Source organism: Camelus ferus, chromosome 30 (genome assembly GCF_009834535.1).
Source record: "Camelus ferus isolate YT-003-E chromosome 30, BCGSAC_Cfer_1.0, whole genome shotgun sequence".
NCBI lineage: Eukaryota > Metazoa > Chordata > Mammalia > Artiodactyla > Camelidae > Camelus > Camelus ferus.
The window spans coordinates 20,865,162-20,885,852 of NC_045725.1; the positions used below are offsets into that span (position 1 = coordinate 20,865,162).

Consider the following 20,691-nt stretch of genomic DNA (forward strand, 5'->3'; position numbering starts at 1 on the left):
CTCAGAGGAAAAGGGAACCCTTTTTTCTTTGCTTAACATGTGCAGTCTTCTCTCTGCTAGGCGACAAACTACAGTAAGAGATGTTGGCAGAGAGAGAATGCGTGGGCCAGTGGTTCTCAGTAGGCTTGTATCACCTCAGATGTTGAGATCTACCAACAGAATCTAATTTGAAAAACACCAAACGTAGTAACGAATATTGGTAAAAATTCACCTTAAAAGCAAACAGGCAAACGGACTTCACCCCAACTCATGCCTCATTTTCTCTATAATAAGGAATGACAAGAATGTATGTGAATATTAAGGAAATGATTGTCGACTTGGGGACCAGCAAGTAGGCGAATTAGGTACATGGCATTAATTAAGGGTTAGCTCATTTTAAATAAGATTTTGGAGAGCTTGTGAGTCAAAGTAGCAGAGTGAAAATTAGTGGCAGGCGTTGTGAGGCCTGATTAAAGGATGTGAGTAGAATAAAAGGGACGCTGTTTAGGGATTGTTCTTTTTAGTCACACACACAGAGAAAAAGATCACTGTTAGATTTATTTTCTCCAATGAGAGAAATAAAATGACCACTTTTTGGCAGATCGATGTTGCAAAATAGAAAATAGTTAACCATCATGTTGCAATCATCCCTTTTTGTAAATTGGATGATGGATGTATTTCATAAATACAAAGTCAGCAATAATGACAATCTGTAGAAATACAGAGCATCCGATGTATTAAACTGTTATCTTCAGTTAGCAATGTACGTCTGGTGAAACTCAAAAATATTTTATGTGCTGTGAAATACGTTTTATTCTAACATTGCCTATGTGTAAATGATATTTTTGTAGTTTGCCACTTCATTTTGACGTATCACTTAATTAAAAAGTGAATTTTTGCATGCCATAGTCAGCTGCCCCTCAGTTTTTAATGTCTTTTTAAAAAAAGAAATCATAGTTTATGTTCAGTTGAGTGCTTATCTGGGAGCTTGAAATAAATAGCTTAACAAACGCTTGCTGAAGAAAATTCTGTATGACGTTTTATTGAATGTTTATAACACGATCTCTCTGAACTTAGTTTTCTTAACTTTTAAAATCAGTTAATACCTCCTAGGCTGATTATAGTTTTAAAATCATTATAAAACAAAAAGTACAAATAAAGCTAACACAGAACAAAATGTTAAAGCGTGAATTTAAGAACAAAGTAAGTTAGTTAAATCTTACACCCTTTTTTAAATTAATGCTCTGCTTTATTCAAACATTGATTTTATGTTGTTTACAAAAATAAATATTATTCAGTTAGATGCAGATACAGCTAAATCATGGTGAAGAGAAAATGAAAGAAAAAGTGGATGAGGCCACTGAGAGTCCACATTGATAAATACAGTTTGGTGTTTGAGATATCTGCCCACATCCTCCACTGTTATACGCAGAAAATTCAGTTCCAGGTTTCTTAGTAACCAAAACATAAAAGAAATCAGTTGTAGCAGCTTTCTCCAAAGTGTGTTTCTCAAAAAACTGCATCTTCTAAGATTATGATGATCAAATAAACTTTGAGATGAGTGGTAGCGTATGCCCCGTGTAGGGATAATTATATCCACATCAGCATGTTAAATGTTCTTAGGAGTTCTGGGGGTAAAAACGGCAACTGTAACTTGTGTTTCCAATGCACAAATGGTAATCCACCGCCTTGCTTTTCTCATCTGATATACGCCAACATTTCCCATTGAGATAGACCAATCAGCAAGATACTGTTGTTTAGCTGAAAATCTCTACTTAGGCAAAGCCCTGGAGGATGAGGTTTGAGAATTTTCTCTTCTGGATCCTGTAGAAGGGGTAGTATGTCTGTAGTGCCATGGGCCCCATCCGCAATCAATAGCCACAACATACACAATAACGAGTTTTGGGTGGCAGTGTTCATAGGGTTTCACCTTCATGTGATCTGGAAGCAGAATCTAATAAGTCACGAAAAGTTTGAAATTGCTTACAGATTGTCTTATAAATATGTAAAGACTTTCATTTTTAATTTTCTAGGTTATAGACTTAGTTCTCCGTAGCTAGTGAACATCTTTACCATCTTTGATTATATTTATTCCATCTTGTTCTAAAAAGCCATGGAAGAACAAAAACTTCTATGCAGCAGAATGTTTAATTGGCTGTTGTATGTTAGTTGAGATCGTGCACCTGCTGACGTTACAAATGGAAGCTATGAAGCACATCTACAGATAATACAAATTCTTCGTAGTGCTTAAGAAATGATTGTGGCAGAGGGACCCTGAGGGTATTGTTTTTGAGCAAAGAAGCAGGGAGGAGCATGGGTCTTGTGACAAGAGTCAGAAACAGAAAGAAGCACTCCAGAAAGCAGCTCCGGTCACTAAAAAAGGGAAGTTCAGACTGTGGAAAGAGAACACATAATAGTAGATCAATTCTTTTCCCCAGCTTTGCCTGTTCACATATAAGAATTATTTTTAGTAAGGTCATCTTCAAATTTGAACAGCAAAATTTTCAAGACATCTTTCCCCTGTTTAATGGAGGATTAATTTAATATTTTTAAAAGGGTCATGATGTTGGAACTGGGTGTTTTATGTACAATATAAAGGAAGAAAATTTTCAACACATCCTAATATTGTGGTTGGTGTTTCCAGCAGCAGTGAACGTATAATTAATTTTGGTCTAATTGAAGACCAGATCCACTTTATTCTGAATTTAATGTAAATATAATTAAGGTTTATTCTTTTTTCAGGCAAGAGTACAGCACTGCATCTGCTCTGTAGCCAGTGACCACTCAGTGGGACTCCTAAGTTTGCGAGAGAAAAAATGCATTATGCTGGCATCTCGTCATCTTTTCCCCATTCAAGTAATCAAGTGGAGGCCCTCTGATGATTACCTAGTTGTGGGATGTTCAGATGGCTCTGTGTACGTCTGGCAGATGGACACTGGTAAGGACAAATGTTGAGCCAGACCAGAAAATTAAATGTTCTTATTATGATGATACATGTAAAACATTATTTTAAAATACCATACATGTTGAATTAACAATTGATACAAACACAAGAGTATGGTAAACTTGTCTAACAGGACTTAAAACATTATATTAATATGATAAAGGAAGAGTGTCATTTTCCTGAATTTCTTAGCTGCTTAAATATGTGATACTTGAATACTTTAGAATATGAAATTTTTTATGAGTGAGACCTTACTGAAAGACAAAGTTGCTTTTTCAGTAATTTCCCGAGTAGGAAAAGACAAATAGCTCCTAACTGTATGTGTACTGGAGGGCCTTATTCTGATAACCAGTTTAGTACAATTAAGCCCAATACATAATATTCCAATTTAACAATTATCTTCCGATCTTCAGGAGGAGTTTGGTAAATAATCAGTCAACAATGGCATTCTTAAATCAAGATTAAGGTAGAGAAGCAGAATAAAATTTGGGTTTCAACCATAATGGGAGGGGTACATTCTTTTTCCTCCCTGCTGTTCAGGCTTTAGCTAGTGATGTAAAGGTCCCTGGGGAGTCAGTAAGGCACATCCTGAAGGTATTGACATTATTTATTTATTAAATTTATTTATTTATTAAATAAATTAAAAATGAAGCTAAATAAATCACATTCGGCTAAGGTTTGACATATGAAATGTCTTTAAACTCTGAGGAGATACTTTATCTCTCTACCTAGTGTTTTGGGAATGCATTTTTACAGATGAAGCCATATGACACCAAAACTACTCATGCATTTTGTGCAATTTTCTGTGTTTGCTGTTTTGAATTATACTGATTATCAGTATAGTTCAAAAGGCATTTAGAAGTAATTTTAAAGACACTTAAAAATATCTTAACTTTACGCTTTTATGCAGTACTTTCTTTTAGTTGTTTTTTTCCCTCAAATGGGTACTTTTTGTTTTCAGCATTTATTTCCTAATGAAATGAAACTGAAGCTAGTAATATATAATTGAGCTAGAGAGGTAGAGGTCCAGAGTCTTCGTTTCTTTTACTGTATCTTAATTATATGCAATAGCACGTAATAGTGATGTAGAGGCCATGGAAATTATTTTTTTATGGTGGGGGGAAGAGGTAGTTAGGTTTATTTATTTATTTTTAGAGGAGGTACTGGGGACTGAACACAGGACCTTGTGCGTGCTAGGCATGCACTCTACCACTTGAGCTATATCCTGCCCCCTCTAGGAACTTATTAAAGGTGGGTCACCGACCTAGATGGTGGCTGCTTCTATATGGACCTGTTTATATTCTTTCAGGATCAACTCTCTTGATCTTCACAGTTGATGTTCCCAGTAAGCATGCAGTGTTGTTCCCACAGACATTTGACAAGGTCAAGATCCTGTCTATTTGGGAAACAGTGGCCTGCTTTAAGTAATGACTGACGATATAAAACGTTCTTCTTATCTGACCATTACCAAGCCTTACCACCATTCTCATCCACACATTTTTATTGTCTTTGCTACATAAAAAACATGATTCGCCATATACCCACTTCTATAGGGACAGTTCTTGTACAAATGCAAACACCAGTAGTGCTTGCCAAATATTATTCAAAATTAGTGTATGAAGTCTTAGCAATTTACTTGGTTCTGTTATCTTTTTCCTTTTCATTTATTTTCTATCCCTCCTAGTTTTCTGCAGTTTTCTGCAGTTACTGCATGCAATATGCATTGGAGTCATTTTTTAAAACTTAGTTATCCAATAAAATGTGATAGAGAATATGAACTAATGCATATTTGCCTACTGACACAACATACATATAGCAACACATATAAAGCAAGTATACCCCAAAACATTTATTCTGATTTTTTTTAAATTGATGGTTTTGTCTTGTTACTAAAGTAACCAGAGAGAATCAGGAGGTGATAGTTCAGTCCAGTCTTTTGTTACTAGCAGAAGGGGTTGGTAGCAAGTATTTTCTTTGTACATTTGACCTTTTGCCTGCAGGATTTAATTCAGTGGAGATTTGATTTTGTTTCAGTTTCACAATATGTGGCATTGCATCATCTAGTTTTCTATATCATCTACATTTTTGTTTTTCTTTCTATTACAAAAAATATTATATGATAGGGCAGGCAAAGACACAAAGATGAAATGGCTAATTAGAAAATGGTACTTTTCTAAAATTTTGGTAAAACTAAGTAAAATCAAAGTTTCTTTTTTCCCTGTGGATGATTCACTCTGAAATTTTGAAGGAAGATGTTGTTAGAGTGGACTTATGGCTCTCTTTTCTACTTTCCTCCCCTCCTGCACACCTAGGCTATTTTCACTGGTTTCTCTGTCTTCTATTTCTACCTTCTCCTCCATCCTGTACTCTCCTGGCAAATTAATCATAGCAAATAAAGCAACAGTGACCACACTTGGTTCATGCCACTGTCTTAATGAAAAAAAAATGCAAGTAATTTTAGTTCATCTAGCCTTTAAGACAAGGCCCTCCATAGTGGGGCACACTCCTTCCTTTGTCTTACCGCCTGTGCTCTTTTGCACAGAACAGCTGCTCTGTATGGAGAATAACTCTTGTCAAGAATAATTGGGTCACTGCCTGCCACTTTTGGTCTTTTGTATCACTTATATTGTTGCTCATGGTTTTCATTCATTTGGAACATTATTTCTTTCTATTTGTTTATTTGTTTAAACAGTATATTATCTTTTAAGGAGATTTGAATATAAAAACAAAATTTTACATATTTCCCATGTAGTTACCGTTTCTCTTGCTCTTCATTGCTTTATGTAGATCCGTATTTCCATCTGGAATAATTTTCCTTTTGCCTAATATTTAATATTTCTTATAGTGCAGACATTTTTCCCTGGATATAGAATTCTAGGGTGACAGATTTTTGTTTTTTGTTTTTTTGTTTTTCCTTTCAATACCCCACTGTCTTCTTGCCTGCGTTATTTCCAGTGAGAAATCTGCTGTCACGCTTATCTTGGTTCCTTTACATATGTTGTGTCTATTTTTTTTTCCTTTTTATTATTGGAGCAATTTGGTTATAGTTTTCTTCATATTTCTTGTGTTTAGGGTTTGTTGTACTTGGATCTGTGGGCATACAGTTTTTCACAAATTTAGAAACTCTTGGCCATTGTTAATGTAATCTGTTTTTAATCCTCCCTCCTCTTTCCTCTCTTCGGAGATTCCAGTCAGTTGTCTATTAGGCTACTTGAAATTGCCCCCAGCTCATAGTTTGTCATTTCATTTTTAAAATTATTTTTTCTGTGTTTCATGTTAATAGTTTCTATTCTGTGTTAAGTTTACTGAGCTTTCCTTCTACAGTGTCTAGTATGCTATTGTTCCCATTGAGTGTGTTTTTCATCTTAGACATTGTAGTTCTCATCTCTAAAAGTTTGATTTTGGTCTTTTGATATCTTCCACATCTCACTTTTCAAACTTTTTTAACAGCTAGAGGACAGTTATAACAACTTTTAATGCCTTTGTCTGCCATTAAAAAAAAAATCTGTTTCAGTGGTTTTTATTGGTTTGCCTTTTACCCCTCATTATAGATTATATTTTCCTGCTTTTTTTCCAGAATAGCCTAAAGGTGGTTCTAGGGTAGAAGCAGGGAGATTAGCTTGTATGCTATTGCCTCTAGGCAATAAAGGATGGTGGATTATTGGACTAGAGTGGTAGCAGTGGAGCTGATAAGAAGTGGTTAAAGTTGGTATATTTTGAAGGTAGAGTCAATAGGATTTGCTGATCCTTGAATGAGGGGCATTAGGGAATGAAATGTGCCAAAGATGACTCCAAGATTTTGGTCATGAGAAATTTGAAAGATGCAATTCCTTTTGAGATATTGAGAAAACAGTGGGAATGGGAAGAGTAGATTTCTGGAAGATTAAGGATTCAATTTTTTATATGTTAAGTGAGTTAAATATTAGATATCCAAGTAGAGATGTTGATTTGTAAATTGTACAGTTGACTCTTGAGCAAAGGTTTGAACTGCATGGGTATTTTTTCAATAGTAAATACCACAGTACTACATGATCTGCAGTTGGTTGACTCTACAAGTATCAACTATGGATATGAAGGGTCAATTATATAGTTAAATGTGGATTTTCAACTGCATGGAGGAGTGGTACCCCTAATCCTTGTGTTATTCAAGTGTCAACTGTATATATGAGTCTGCAGTTCAAGGGAGGGAAGTCAGAGTGGGTGATGCAAATTTGGGAATTCTTGGCGTATAGAAGACATGTAAATTTGCGCCCCTGGATGTATCACCAAGGGGGTGCAGGTAGATAATGGCTGGGGGTGCTCCAGGGTTTAGATGTATTTCTGTGATGTAGAGAAACCAGCAGAGGAGTCTAAAATGGACCTGCCAAGAAAAAGAAGAAAATAAAGTCGTTGTAGTTGTAGTTGCCTGGAAGCCAAGTGAAAAAAAAAACAATGTGTTTCAAGGAGTAGAGAGGACGATTAAGTGCTGTAAATGATGGTAAAATGAAGAGCGAGAGCTGCCTATTAGATTTAGCAACATGGAAAGTAGGTCTGTGCGTGCCTGGGGTGATATCTGATTTGAGTTAAGTTCAAAGGATGATGGGAGGAGAAAAATTTGGAGGAAAAATAGACAGCTCTTTACAGGATGATTATGAAAAATGGGATACCAGCTAGAGAGAGAGACCGTGTTTTAACTTTTTTTACACAGGTGAAGTAATTGCATGTTTATAAGCTGATGGGAACGATCATACACTGATGGGAATGATCTGGTAGAAGGGGAAAATTGATGCAGAGGAAGGGGAGAACTGCTGAAATGGTGTCCTTGGGCAGACAAGCCACAAGTATGTTAGGTACGAGCCGGGATAGTTCATTCATAATTGTAATCATAGGGAGCAGTGTGAATGGAGACATGGCAGTGGGAGCTTGTGGAGCTTCTTTTCTAATTGCTTCTTCCTAAAGGAAACAGGAAACAGAACTTTTCACCCAGACGAGGGCAGGAAATGGCGTGTTGGGATTGGAGGGGAAAGGAAGTGTAGACTAATTAACTCGGAGAGTAGGAAAATGAAAGGTCTGTGGGAATGTGGTCACCACTAAGGGCCCACTGAGATCAGTGGCCAAGAATTTCAAGTGGATCTTTTAGTACGTTCGTCATTCATGTCCATCTTCATTATAAGGTGCAGAGTAGGTGGAGAGTTGGATTCAGCCACTGTTGGAGTTTGCTTAACTAGTATGAGGAAGTGACATGGGGACAAAGCTGTGGTTATGAGCTTGGATGATGGAATTTTAGTTCAGCGAGGAGGGATGCAAGGACATAGGAAAGTGAGAGATGGGGCCAGGATGATCATTTAATGGATTATTAGAGGCAATGTTGAATAAGGAATTATTGGAGTCAGAAGGGTTGAAGTGCAGAATGGGGGCTGCTGCCAGATGTGGAGTGTTTGAAATTGGGATCTGTGTTGGGATTTTGGTTATCGGTTGTCAGAGGATTAAAATACGACCGTTGACTCTGGTTGAATGAAGGACAGAATTCATTGGAATAGAGGAGCCCAAAGAACAAGGAGGTCAGGATATGTGGAAGAATCATGTGTGCTGAGGATTTTCAAGAGTCTTTGAATTTTTACGTCACATTAGAGTATATACACTCTCCTTTTCATACACACATGAAAAATGTTTCAAGTAACAATTCCTTCTTCTTTTGCTTTGCCTTCCAAAATATATGTGACTCAATGAATTGGTTAGTAAAACACTGATGTATGTTAATACTAAAACCACCTGAATTATTCCAAGAGCACTGTTGGAAAGAGGACAGTGAGTCAGCAGCTAAACTCTTTAAGGAATGAGAGACAAACTTGAATGGCATGTGTAAAAACCATTGGGAAGAAAATACTGTGTTTGGATGTTTGGGCACTAGCTCAAAAATACAGTAAACATTTTGTGTTTTGTTGACATTAAGTTTCTGGTGTTCTCTATGGTTATTTTTCAAAATTGGGCTTGCCTGCTTTTAGAATGACTCTGGGAGAACGCCCAGTGAATCCAAATAAACTTTATCATCATTTCATTGTCACTATTATAATCTTCAAGAAATAATATACAATTCCTCACAATGAGATCCTTCTCTGCCTAACGTGATGCTGGGTACTGTGTAAAACAAAGTACACAGAAAGGTTCTCTGCTTTACAGGAAGGGGTCTGCACCCTCATTTAGACAAGAAATGTGTGGAGATGGAGAGAAGTGGAAAGAATGGCCAAATGAAGCAGCTTTGAAATCATCACAAGTTGTAGTAATTTTCACAAACATACAAGGAAACATTGATTGGATATTAAGAATAAGAATCAAGACTTTTGCAGGCAGAATGAGAAGTTATAATTTTTTTCCTATTTTGTGTAGGTTTCCTAGAGAAAGAGAAGCTTCAGGAATTACTCAAGTAGAAAAATTTAGAAAAGTAGCAAAACCTAGGTTTTTGTTTTTGTTTTTGAAGATTAGAGTAAGGTGACATCATAGAAATCGATGTTTGTAATAGACTAATGGTGTGGAGCAATCGAGGAGACCATCTTGGAAGAAGAAAGAAAGTAGAAAAGCCAGGAAGATGTCATTGAAATCTTGACTCTGAACTTGAGTTTACTGGGAAGTTGTGGTAGGAGCTGTAAGGGAGAGGAAATGATTAAGGTTCATGGAAGATCATTAGAGGAAGGAAGTACAAGAAAGTGTTTCTCGGAGGCACTGATGAAACGTATTCCCACATAAAAAAAAAAGCCCATGTATTTTTCCTTTCTTAAAAAACGACTTGCACTCTTACAGTGTTGTGCAGTGACCGTGAACGTGTGTGTCTTCCAGGTGCGCTGGATCGTTGTGTGATGGGGATAACAGCGGTTGAGATACTGAACGCTTGTGATGAAGCAGTTCCCGCTGCCGTTGATTCACTCAGTCACCCAGCAGTCAACCTAAAACAAGCCATGACCAGACGTAGTCTTGCTGCTCTGAAAAATATGGCCCATCATAAGCTACAAACCCTTGCAACTAACCTCTTGGCTTCCGAAGCATCTGACAAAGTAAGTTTTGTATGTGGGCTCATGTGTCCCCTCCCATTTGACTTCATTTAATAACATCGCTTTGTCATGTCTCAGGGAATAATTTTTGGAAGGTGACACTGGTGAGAAATAAGCTTCTGATTTTTGCTTAGGTTTATTCCAACACAGTTTTGGAGTATTTCAAGTATTTGGCATTTGGAAAAAGTAATTTGTTCTCACCAGGCAAAATATTTTTAAATGATTCCTGCGGAATTAAGTGACTTCAGTTTTTGAAGTTAGAGCAAACATTTTGTATATAATCTATCTTTTTGACTTTCTGACAGTCCTCCTGTTGAAAGATTGAGCACCAGCTAATACTGTCAGGAGAAAAAAGTAAAATTAGGATATTTCTAATTGTGACTTATCATTTGTTTTAAAAGTAGGTTCTGATTTTATTAAGGTTAGGCCATTGTAAGGATTTAAGAAAATATTTGAGAATAGGTATGGTGAAGTTGTACACGTGTTGGCATTTTTCTACAAGACCCAAGCTCCATCACACTTTCCTTACCAACCCATCAAGAATCCCAGTTCATTGATTGCCTACTTGTCTTTAGTTCTGCAGACACGAGCCACTATTTGGTTTGTGGGGTTTGTGTTCTGTAGTATTATTAGAACTGGTTTATCTCTGGGAATGGATAAATGGAACCTGGACACAATTCCAGTATTTTATTTGAATCATATCTTAAAATTCCTAGTTCCATCTAAGTATTCCTTAGAATTATGAATGGCTAACCAAATAGTTCTATTTTCATTCTCTTATCCCTAATTACTAAGTTTTAAATGATTAGACATGTGAGTAAAAATGAAGAGGTTGAAAGGCTCATCTACAAACTTGAAAATTTGCCCGTGAGTTAATGAGTGCTAATGACACATGAAATACTGTGGGCAGTTCCATTACCCGTATCCTCCAGTAACTGGCAGTAATATTTGATCATTCTGTCTTTCCCCAAGATATTAATGTTTTATTGGCATTGTTATATTGATCTTTCATAGGTTAGAATTATGAAATCTTTCTGTGATTTTTTTTCATGCTTTCTGTCCCATGTGCTAAAGTTTGAACAGAAATTAGGCATAAGTGCATTTGTCATGCCTATAATTTCTTTCAAGGGATTATGTAGATGCCCCTGGGAATTCAGTGTTCATAGCACATTGTCTGATGTTCTATATAATTTTAATTTTGAGCAATTTTATAAAACAATCTATTCAAAGGCAAGCATGTATGTTTTGTAATTCCCAAATATAATCTTTTGCTTGTTGGTATCCCCTAGAAGTAAAAATTTGGAAAAATAATTAACTGGAAAAATTAAAGAAAGGAAAGTGGTACAGTAACATTTATGAATGGCTTTTGGAAGTGGTCATGGTCCATTATGTGATTTTTACAATCCTGTTTGTCCCTGTTTTAATGGCGCATTTTATAGTGCAATTAGTGATAAAAGCCCAGATATCAGAGACGCTACACTTACGTATTGTAAAATATATTGCTTGTGAACCTCCTGCGTCTTGTAGCAGTGGTAATTGTTGCTTGGCCTACAAGGAAAACAATTATAGAAGGGGGAAAAGGCTTAGGAAGCCGAGGCTGCAGGAGGATAATCACTTTATGAAAAATGTATGCTGGCTGGACCATTAGGGATTTCTCTATTTTCTCATGTTGAATTTGAGGCTTCTTCGGTGGGGGGATATTTAAAGAGCTGTCCTCTGGACAGCCTTCTAACCTCGGGAGAAATAATACCCACCCAAAGTGAAAAAAAAACAAAAAACAAAAAAAACCCCTAAACATACCTAAGAGCCTCTCAGTGTTGCAGAACTTACTCGAGGTTATTGGATCTGATTTTTCTCACGGGTCTCTCAATGGAAAGTGAAATCTCTATGGGAATACTCTGTAGAAAGTATCGCATTTTTTCCTTACTAGTGTTAGCAACTGGGCTATTTGGAAGTAATATGTTTTGTATTGCAAATTATGTTAATTTTGCCAGATATATACAACTTTGCAAGCAAAAGATGGAGTTTATTGTCCTATGATTTTTTATTTCTTTCACTGAAAGACCAAGAGGATATTAAATAGAATTAGCCTTTATTACTGCATTGAATCTTTGGAGAGTGTGTGTGTTCGAAATCCTGTGTATTCCTTCTATGGCATGTATCGTATATTTCCCCTTGTATTGTAACAGAAATAAACAGCTCATGGAATAGGCTTTGAGGGTGACTATAATAGGAGACATTTGTCTCTTCTGTGTAGTGTGGGGAGGTGTGGGGTGTGCAGGGGGAGCAAAAAACCTCCAAGAAGGTAGCGACGTGGTGGTGAGATAGAGTAGGGATGGCATTTTATTTCCTAAATGAATGTTGGGGTTCAGAGTCTGAATTAGACCACACTTGACATTTTAGGGTGCCTGCTCTCATTAGATTATTCCAGATATGCCACCTTCCTTAATTCTCCCTGCAAATAGGTGAGTTAGTTATTATCCTCAAATTTGCCAGTGATGAACCTGAAAGACATTTGCTTAGAATAGGGATTGGCACATTTTTTATGTGTGTAAAGGGTTAGATAGTAAAACAAAATTAGGCTTTGGGACCTCGCCTCTCTCACAGTGATGCACTGCACCATTAAAGTGGCATTAAAGCAGCCATAGACAATGTGTAAATGGATGTGTGGCTGGCTCCCAGCAAAACTTTATTTACGAAAATAGGCAGTGAGCTGGGATGTAGTGGTATTTGAGGAGTGCATAAATGAATATGTCAGGAAGCATGTCTGGGTATATTAGGTGATCTTTTTGACAAGTTTTCCCATAAAGCATCTGCCAGACCCTAGTTTTTGGTGAGGAAATCTTGGGCGATGCCTTGGGCGAATGGGATTTTATTAGTGAAGCTAGACAGCCCTTGTGGCCATGAAATTAATTTCTTTTTTTTAAAAATAAGACTTTATTTATTTATTTTTTTAACACAGGCACTAGGAATTGAACTCAGGACTTTGTGCATGCTAAGCATGCACTCTACCACTGAGCTATACCCACTGCACACACCCTCCCTGCCCCTGAATGAAATTCATTTCTTAGTGTACGTAATTTTTTAATTGGGCATCGTTACATCTTGGGTATTGTATCAGTCAGAATCACTCTATTTATATTGAAACATGATGAGGTTGAAGGAATTGAAAAATTGACCGGTATGATTTACCTTTTACCTTCCATTTCTCTCTCTGTTGTCTAATTAGTCAAAACCCTGAAAAAAATAAATGGGCTATATTTGCAAAGGTCAGTAGCTTTGTATTCTGTGTAACTAGGTAAGAGAATGGAATTTAGAAGTCAGATATAACCTACTGAGAACATACTTTGTTTTTTGCTTGCAGAATTCACTCTGTAAAAAAAAAAAAGTCATACTGATTGAATAGACTTTGTGATTCATTGTGAAAAGGGCACTGTAAGGTACAGACAGGGACAATCCAAATGACGCTAGTGCAGGGTACCAGGTCTTGTCCGGTGAACTGTTTCTTCAGCCTCAGAAAAAGTCTCATGATATGTATGACCTTCGAAGAATCAATTATATTTGCCTAATATTCCACCTCAAAACTTTCATGAATATTTTAATAGAAAACATGAATATGTTAATTGTATATTATATACTTATAAGTATATATAAATTCAGTTTTGGGTTCTTCTAAGTAGTTATTAAGACAAAAATGTTATATTACTCTAATTGTTGTCTAGTCTTAATAAATAGAGTTAAGGAGATTTTGAAATGAATGTTTAATATGAATCTTTCTTAAAAACTAGGAAGCTAAGATTGAAGGTTTTAAAATGAATGTTTAAAATCTTGACCTAGATGAAGCACATTAATGAATACGTGTATTTTTTTCTGGGTCACACTGGTAAGATACTTAGTGTGGCTTTGAATTTACAGGAAGCATACTTTATATTCTGTGAGAAGATCCTTCACCTCCTGGCACGTGACAGGTTGCCCTGAGTCCATCAGTCCGGACTGAACTTCCGCTCCTGTGTCGCCCCACCTGCTGTCCATCCACAGCCTGATAACATGGTGGTTACCGAGTCTGACTTTTTAACTCTGCACTGAACAACTGGGGGCTTTGGCTCTTTCTCCCTCCATCACTTCCCTCTCTATTGTTTGTCATTTGGTACTTAAAAACCTCCAGAATGAAAATTTTAGAATTTAACGAGACTTTGGTAAAGAGATTTCTTAAGGAATGAGCTTAAAGATTTTTCTTTTGGAACCACAAATGTAAAATTAAAAGATTTAAAGTAATTAATGAGGCACAGGAACATAGGTCAGATAATGGGACCATTTTCTGGACATACGTTAGTGCGTTAGTTGCTGCCGTCACAAACACAAGGCAGCCCGTGGCGTCCAGGCGGCCTGCCTCCCTCCTCCATCACTCTTTTCCTCTTCTTCTCCATTTTTTCCTCCCTCCCACATCTGTCCGTCATATTAAATTAATCATTTCTTCCTCATCTCTGTAAAAATGATCCATATTCCTTTAATGCATTTATGTCCTAATTCTGTTACTCTCTCTTACTTTTTCTCCACATTTGCCTCACTTTCATAGAACCCTCACACACAGTAAAGTACAGCGTACGTAGGTTGTAAGTGCATGTGCTCCTTTGTGTGTGTGTGTGTGTGTGTGTGTGTGTGTTTAGAGTTTGGGATGACTGCTTTGAACATTTCCAACTTGGGTTGACTTTCCACCAACTTTTTCTCCGGTTTGAGGGAAATGAGTTTTAGGCTGCTATGAATATAATATAAATTATTCCATTAAGGAATAAAACTAAATTCTCAAAACTAGTTACATGTTTAATTCGTATTTACTAACGTTTTGGTGATTTTAAGGTCTTTATTTAGTTCTCTTAATTTTAAGGATCCTTAAATAAGACATGACTGGGTTTATGGTGATGATTGGGTTAACACCATCACATAATGACTTGTACAAGGGAACGCTCCCTCTTGGAACTGAGCAAGACCCATGGCTCCAGTGCCTTTCTGGCCCTATGTCTTGCCCTTACCAGGTGCTCAGGGGATTTATGAATGGATTTCATAGTTCATATTTGATGTAATTCATCATATTATTCTGAGCCAAGAAAAAGCCATCTTGTTCTGTGTTGGTTTTAAATTCAGAACCGTTTTGTTTTTCCTTAGAAATACATTAACAAACCGCACTGTACCTGAGATGAAATTTAGACTGCTGTGCAATGTCTGTGAGATACAGCAAAGGAGAAGTTTGTTTCACCACCTCACATAATAAATCAAATGGTAAACTGCTGAGAGAGTAGGGGCACTGGATAGACTGAGCCCTGTGACCTCAGCAGCCAGGCCTGGCTTAGCTCTTGTGTATCAGACTTTAACTCTTACTTGGAAACTTAAAGGTGTTGTGAAGTAACTTGGTGGAAGTGTAAAGATTCGTGGCTAAATTCTAGTATGTTAGTACTTTGGGTGAGAAATCATTTGTTCTAATATGCTTGAAAAACTGCTCTCTATTAGACCATGTAGAAGATTTCCAAACTTCTTGACTTTTATAGCCTCTGTTAGACACATAATTGAATCAGTCTAGTTCAGTAACCATTTATTGACTATTAGGTACTGTGTTAGGCCCTCGGGAGCCAAAATGAATAAGACACAATAGATGCCCTCAGGAAACATAAACAGATAAATACCATGCAGTGCAGCGAGCGAGATGGCGGAGGAAACGCAGAAAGTATTGCAGAAACCTGGCCTAGCTTGAGGTGATCAGGACTGGCTTCTTGGAGGAGGGGCCGTGAAAGAAAGAGTAGAGTGTAGTCCTGGCTGGTGGAGGTGGGCTGCAGTGTGCTCTGGGAGCAGTGGCTGGCAGATGCGAAGAGGGGAGTGGGGACCCCACGTGTGTTCAGTGTTGCTGGAGGATCACCTGGGGAGGGACGGGAGTGGTGGGAAGTGAGGCTAGTCCCTGGGTACCACGTGAAGACACTAAAGCGTTATCTTTTACCTCAGTCGCTTTCAAACTTAAAAAAAAAAAAAAAACTAGAATTCTTCCTTCAAAAAGAATTTTATATGAAAGCCAGTGTGTACAACAGATGCGAGGAAATGTGGACGAGAGTTTAAATTCAAGAATTGCTGGTAAGTGCTATTTGGCAGGACCTAGTGATTAGGCAGAGATGGGAAGGGAGGTTGATGCACAGGTTTTCTGCTTGGATGACTGAGTGGAAAGTGGCTCTGTCCAGGGTGATGGCGAATGCAGGAACAGGTTTTGTGGGGGATGGTGATGAGTGGCTTTGTATAGGATTGGGGGGGTTGGGGGAGGGGTGCGGGGATGGAGATACAGATTGAGGACTCTCCCACATATCCCTCACCTGGTATTTAAACCCGTGGAAGTGGATGAGGTCATTCAGAGATAGCAAATGGGCTGGGGTACACTCTCGGGGTACAGACCGGAAGGGGAGGGAGAGGAAACCATTCGGAGAGGAAGTGCTGTGAGGAGCTGCGGAGAGGCAGGAGTACCTGCTCACCTGCAGAGAATCAGGTTTCAGGAAGGGTGGCGCCCTCACTGTGTCAAATGCGGTAGGTGCTAAGTCTGAGGAGTGAAATGTGTCTGTCAGCGAGGTCGTTAGCATCCTCTTCCAGCACTGTCTCCCCAGGATGCTGGGGTCAGAAGCTGGATTGTGGTGGGTTTAGGAGTGAGTGGGAAGTGTGGAAATGGAAATAACAAGTGTGGAACAATCTGGAAAGCTTGTATGAGAAAGAGTATAGCGAGAGGGAAGTGCAGCTTTGAAGACAGGTTGGAGCGTTTGTGGATTGAGGATAAAGAGCCGATGGAGAGAGGCAGGTTCCCGGTCAGAATGGTGGGGAGACAACTGATGAAGCTAGTTTCCCCAGGGGAGGAGAGGATGGTGGGTTTCAAGGTAGAGGGAAGGCAGCTGGCTTTGACCTGGAGGAGGAAACTTAATTTTCTGAAAGTGAGGTTTGAGGAAAGAAGCCGTCTCCGTAACGTGAAAGTGTAGGTTCTGATGGAGAAGTCGCAGCGAGTTACCCAGAAGATCCAGCTGAGATGATTAATGAAGGTGGCTACACGAAACAACAGGTTTTCAGCAGAGACAGAACAACCTTCTTTTGGAAGAAGATACCAGTTAGGACTTTCATAGGTAGAACTTAGTGCCTGACTTCACAGTGTCAAGGTGATGCTGCCAAGGCTAGCGGTGGAGTCAGTTGGATCTTCTCCGATCCTCCCGCGCTTCATGTATGTTTCTATCCTGGTCATTATTACCTTGCACTGCTCTATATGGAGGTAAGGAGAGAGATCTGTTTACACATCCTGTTCCTCTATCAGAGTTTCTTAACTGGAGCATCATTGACATTTTGGGCTGGATGATCCTTTGTTCTGGGGGCTGTCCGTGCATTATAACGGTTTCTCGGCATCCCTGGTCTCTACTTACCACATGCCATTAGCACCCGCTCCTAATTGTGACTAACAGAGATGTCTGCAGACATTGCCAGATGTCCTCAGGGGCTGGGGGAAAAACCACCCCTGGCTGAGAGCCACTGCTCTGTGTCACTCTGTGCCACACTAAGAGCTCCTCAAAGCACCATTTGATATTTCTCCTTGTGTTTCCAGAGCCCAGCACAAAGTGTTCACTGAATTACTGTGAACGAGCCAGCCTTTGAGGGTTGATTAGTGTGGAGTGGATTCACCCTTTCCCTTCCACCCCACCCCCTCCTCCTTTAGAATCTCTGCAGAACTCATACTGAGAGCCTCTCGAGGTCTAGAATTAGACCTCCGGCAGATACAGGAGGACCCAGACTGCCTCCTGTATCCTGACCATGGACTGACTAGCTGTGTGGCCTGTGTGACTGACTGACCTCTTCACTTCCATTTAGTTTTAGCTTTAAAGTGGGGGTGTGGGGCGCGTAAGAAGGTTGTAACGAAGTTAAATGAGCAACGTGTTTGAAAACATTCATCTCAATAGGCGTTCGGCACACACTTGATTAATACTCCTGATCGGTTGATTCCATTCATTCAGCACACACTGAGTGAGGGCCTGCTGTAAGCCAGGCCCCAAGCAGGACCCTCGGAGAGTGCGTTAGTCACAACCCCACCCGCCGGCCCTGGCGCGGAGGCGCTCCTGCTCTGAGCGGGGAGACAGACGACGGTGCCTTCACTGCGGGCGGTGGGAGCGGAGCCGCAGAGAGCCCTAGGACCTGAACTGACCCGCAGAGCCCTGGGGAAGGCTTTTCTGAAGAAAGAGAGTCATTTGCATAGAGGCTTGACGTCAGGAAGAAAAGTGGGCAAGAACATCCCAGGCAAAGAAAAAGAACAGGTGCAGATGCGGGCGGGGTCGGCGAGGGCGGCGCTGCGGGGGAGGAGGGTTAAAAACACCTTAGGATCCGCTTGAGTGTGACTATTTCTGCAGTCAGAGTGCTCACCACAGTGACCCGGAGCCAGTTAGAGAGGTTTTCTCTGCTCCTTTTCATTCTGTCATTATCAGTCTTATCTTCTTTCTTAACCAAGTCTGCCGCCCAGAATCTCATCTCATTTCCGTTCATTCACAAATGTGCCAAGGGTTTTGGGGATACCCGGGAGGGCATACAGAATAGCAGCTCCCCCACCTCCCTTTTTAAACAGTTTCTTTCAGTTGATTAGACTGCTTTCGCATGTGCCTTTCACACATTCATTTGAGATGAAATCAGCTGGGTTTTATCATCTCTTTTACTAGCAAAAGGAATCCTGCTTGTTTTGTCTGCTAGCTGTTCAGAGCAGCTCTCTGAAGTGGGTAGTTCCTTTCTTAGGCCGATGGGAGAACAGGTGCTGGAGAAGTTGACTGATTCAGATAAAGACTGTCTAATGGGGGGTGGGGATGGCCTAGCCTCCAGGGCTCCTGGCCTTTTTACTTGGTAACTTGGCCCTTTTGGGAAGAGGTGCAAGTCACTCTCTTTTGTGCTAGTGTTGTGGAAAGTTAGCATTAATCTTCTTATCTCTTAATATCTTAATGCCCTCTGGCTATTATTATTCAAATATTGTTCAGTAAGATATGGCCTGTAGAATATGTTTAGAAGATGCTTTATAAAAAAGTGTTTACATTTAAAACTTACAATTAACCTTTGAGAAATTTACATTTCATTTATGTTATATGAAGTAAATTATAATGCAGTATTAACCCTTAAAACCCCTCAGTAGCTGAAATAGTCTCTTTGGTTTATGATTATTAACGTACTTGATAATGAAAACACTTGAAAGGAAGTGAAATAACGTCAATGAGTGTATTGTAATGTATCCTGAATCATTATATTCTTTCCAAAGTCAAATATTTAAGATAAGTCTATTGTCTAATTCCAACTTGAAAATGGATTCATCTGTTATCAGAACCATTAGGCTGCAGTAACAGAAATACGACAGCAGAGGGCGCCAAATACCCACTTCAGTCTCATATTTTGCTTGATGGTTAACAGTTTTTGTGTTTCCTTCTCCAGGCTCTCTTTCTCTTCCTTCTTCCCTCCCTTCCTTTTTCCTAATACTTAAAATCATTAACATTAAAACCATATTTTTAAAGTAGCAGATGGTGGTATTTTTCCCCCTTAGTTTTAGAATGTTTTAGAAGTACGTTAAAACATCACTGTGTTTTTATTTGAACCTTTCCCATTTAACATGATGCATCAGAATTTCAGAAGTTCTTTCAAAGATCCTTATTCAATAAAATATCCTATCCGTAATCAAGAATACATTCTTAGGTGATAAACTAGTTCTTTATACTGTGCTTAGGAAATTAAAATTATTTAGAACATGCATTATAAATGACATCTATGTAATTATTTTATGAAACATTAATATTTGTCAAATACATATTTTCTTCTATTCTGTTTTAAAACTCAGCACTGATATTTCTAGAAGTGTGTATCTGTGTGTGTGTGTCTGTGTGTGTGTGATATAACATTTCCTAGTCTTACTCTGTGGTTTCAAAGCAGATTCAGATTTTTTTTTTTAACTCATCCACTCTTCTGCATTACACTTTAGCATCAAAATCAGGTGAAGTTTAATGTGCACTGTCATAAATCAACTTTATGTTTGGGTAGAAATCTGAATCATTTGCTATTATAGATTGGACTCAGTACTCTTTCAGGAAAAATAAAAAATTATTTTACTAGGTAACCTTAAAAACAGTCTCAAAAACTAAGCCATTAAAAAATGGTTCAGAAATAAGTAAGCTTTTAAATTGGGACCATTGAAGTGGACTGCACAAGAGTAAAATTAGTGTCAATGTTTTAAATTTCTCTTAGTCCTTGGATAAGATGAAACAAGGCTAAAATATCATTGGCCTTGGGGACAAAGCTATGTTTTAGCAGACATGAGTTAGCCTAGCACATATGCAAATATATACTAACAGTAAATGCGGTAACAAGGATATGTCAACAGTTTCTCCCTTACGGTCGTAAGTTACTGTCTTTTGTGTTCTGCTTTGTTGCTGTTGCTGGGGGCTGCTACTTATGCCGTGCATGCGTGTGCATGTGCTGAAAAATACCGGTGCTTGAGTAGGGATTAGTCTAGTGATGACCATTCTGTCATTTTGCTTGGGTTTTCACTTGAGACACAATTTTACCTGCTATTCTTTATGTGATCGCCACAGGTTCACTTTCAGTGATGAGCAGGCAGTTCAGTAATTTTTTTCCTTTGGTTGCATTTCTGTAATATTTTAAGTCAAGTTCCCTACTACATCTGTATTTTCTCCTCTACAGAAAACGTGGAGTTAGAATAGG

The 20,691-nt window shown here is 38.6% G+C and overlaps 1 protein-coding gene across 6 annotated transcripts in view; it reads left to right on the forward strand.

Annotated features, from left to right (window-relative positions):
- Nucleotides 1–20,691, forward strand: part of WDR7 (WD repeat domain 7) — a 276,957-nt gene that overhangs the window by 38,587 nt on the left and 217,679 nt on the right. For all 6 annotated transcript variants that reach the window (XM_006182769.3, XM_006182770.3, XM_014557674.2 and 3 more), the window contains exons 14-15: nucleotides 2,722–2,917; nucleotides 9,737–9,951. In XM_006182769.3, the coding sequence (XP_006182831.1) occupies nucleotides 2,722–2,917; nucleotides 9,737–9,951 (411 nt within the window). The remainder of the gene's footprint in view (nucleotides 1–2,721; nucleotides 2,918–9,736; nucleotides 9,952–20,691) is intronic.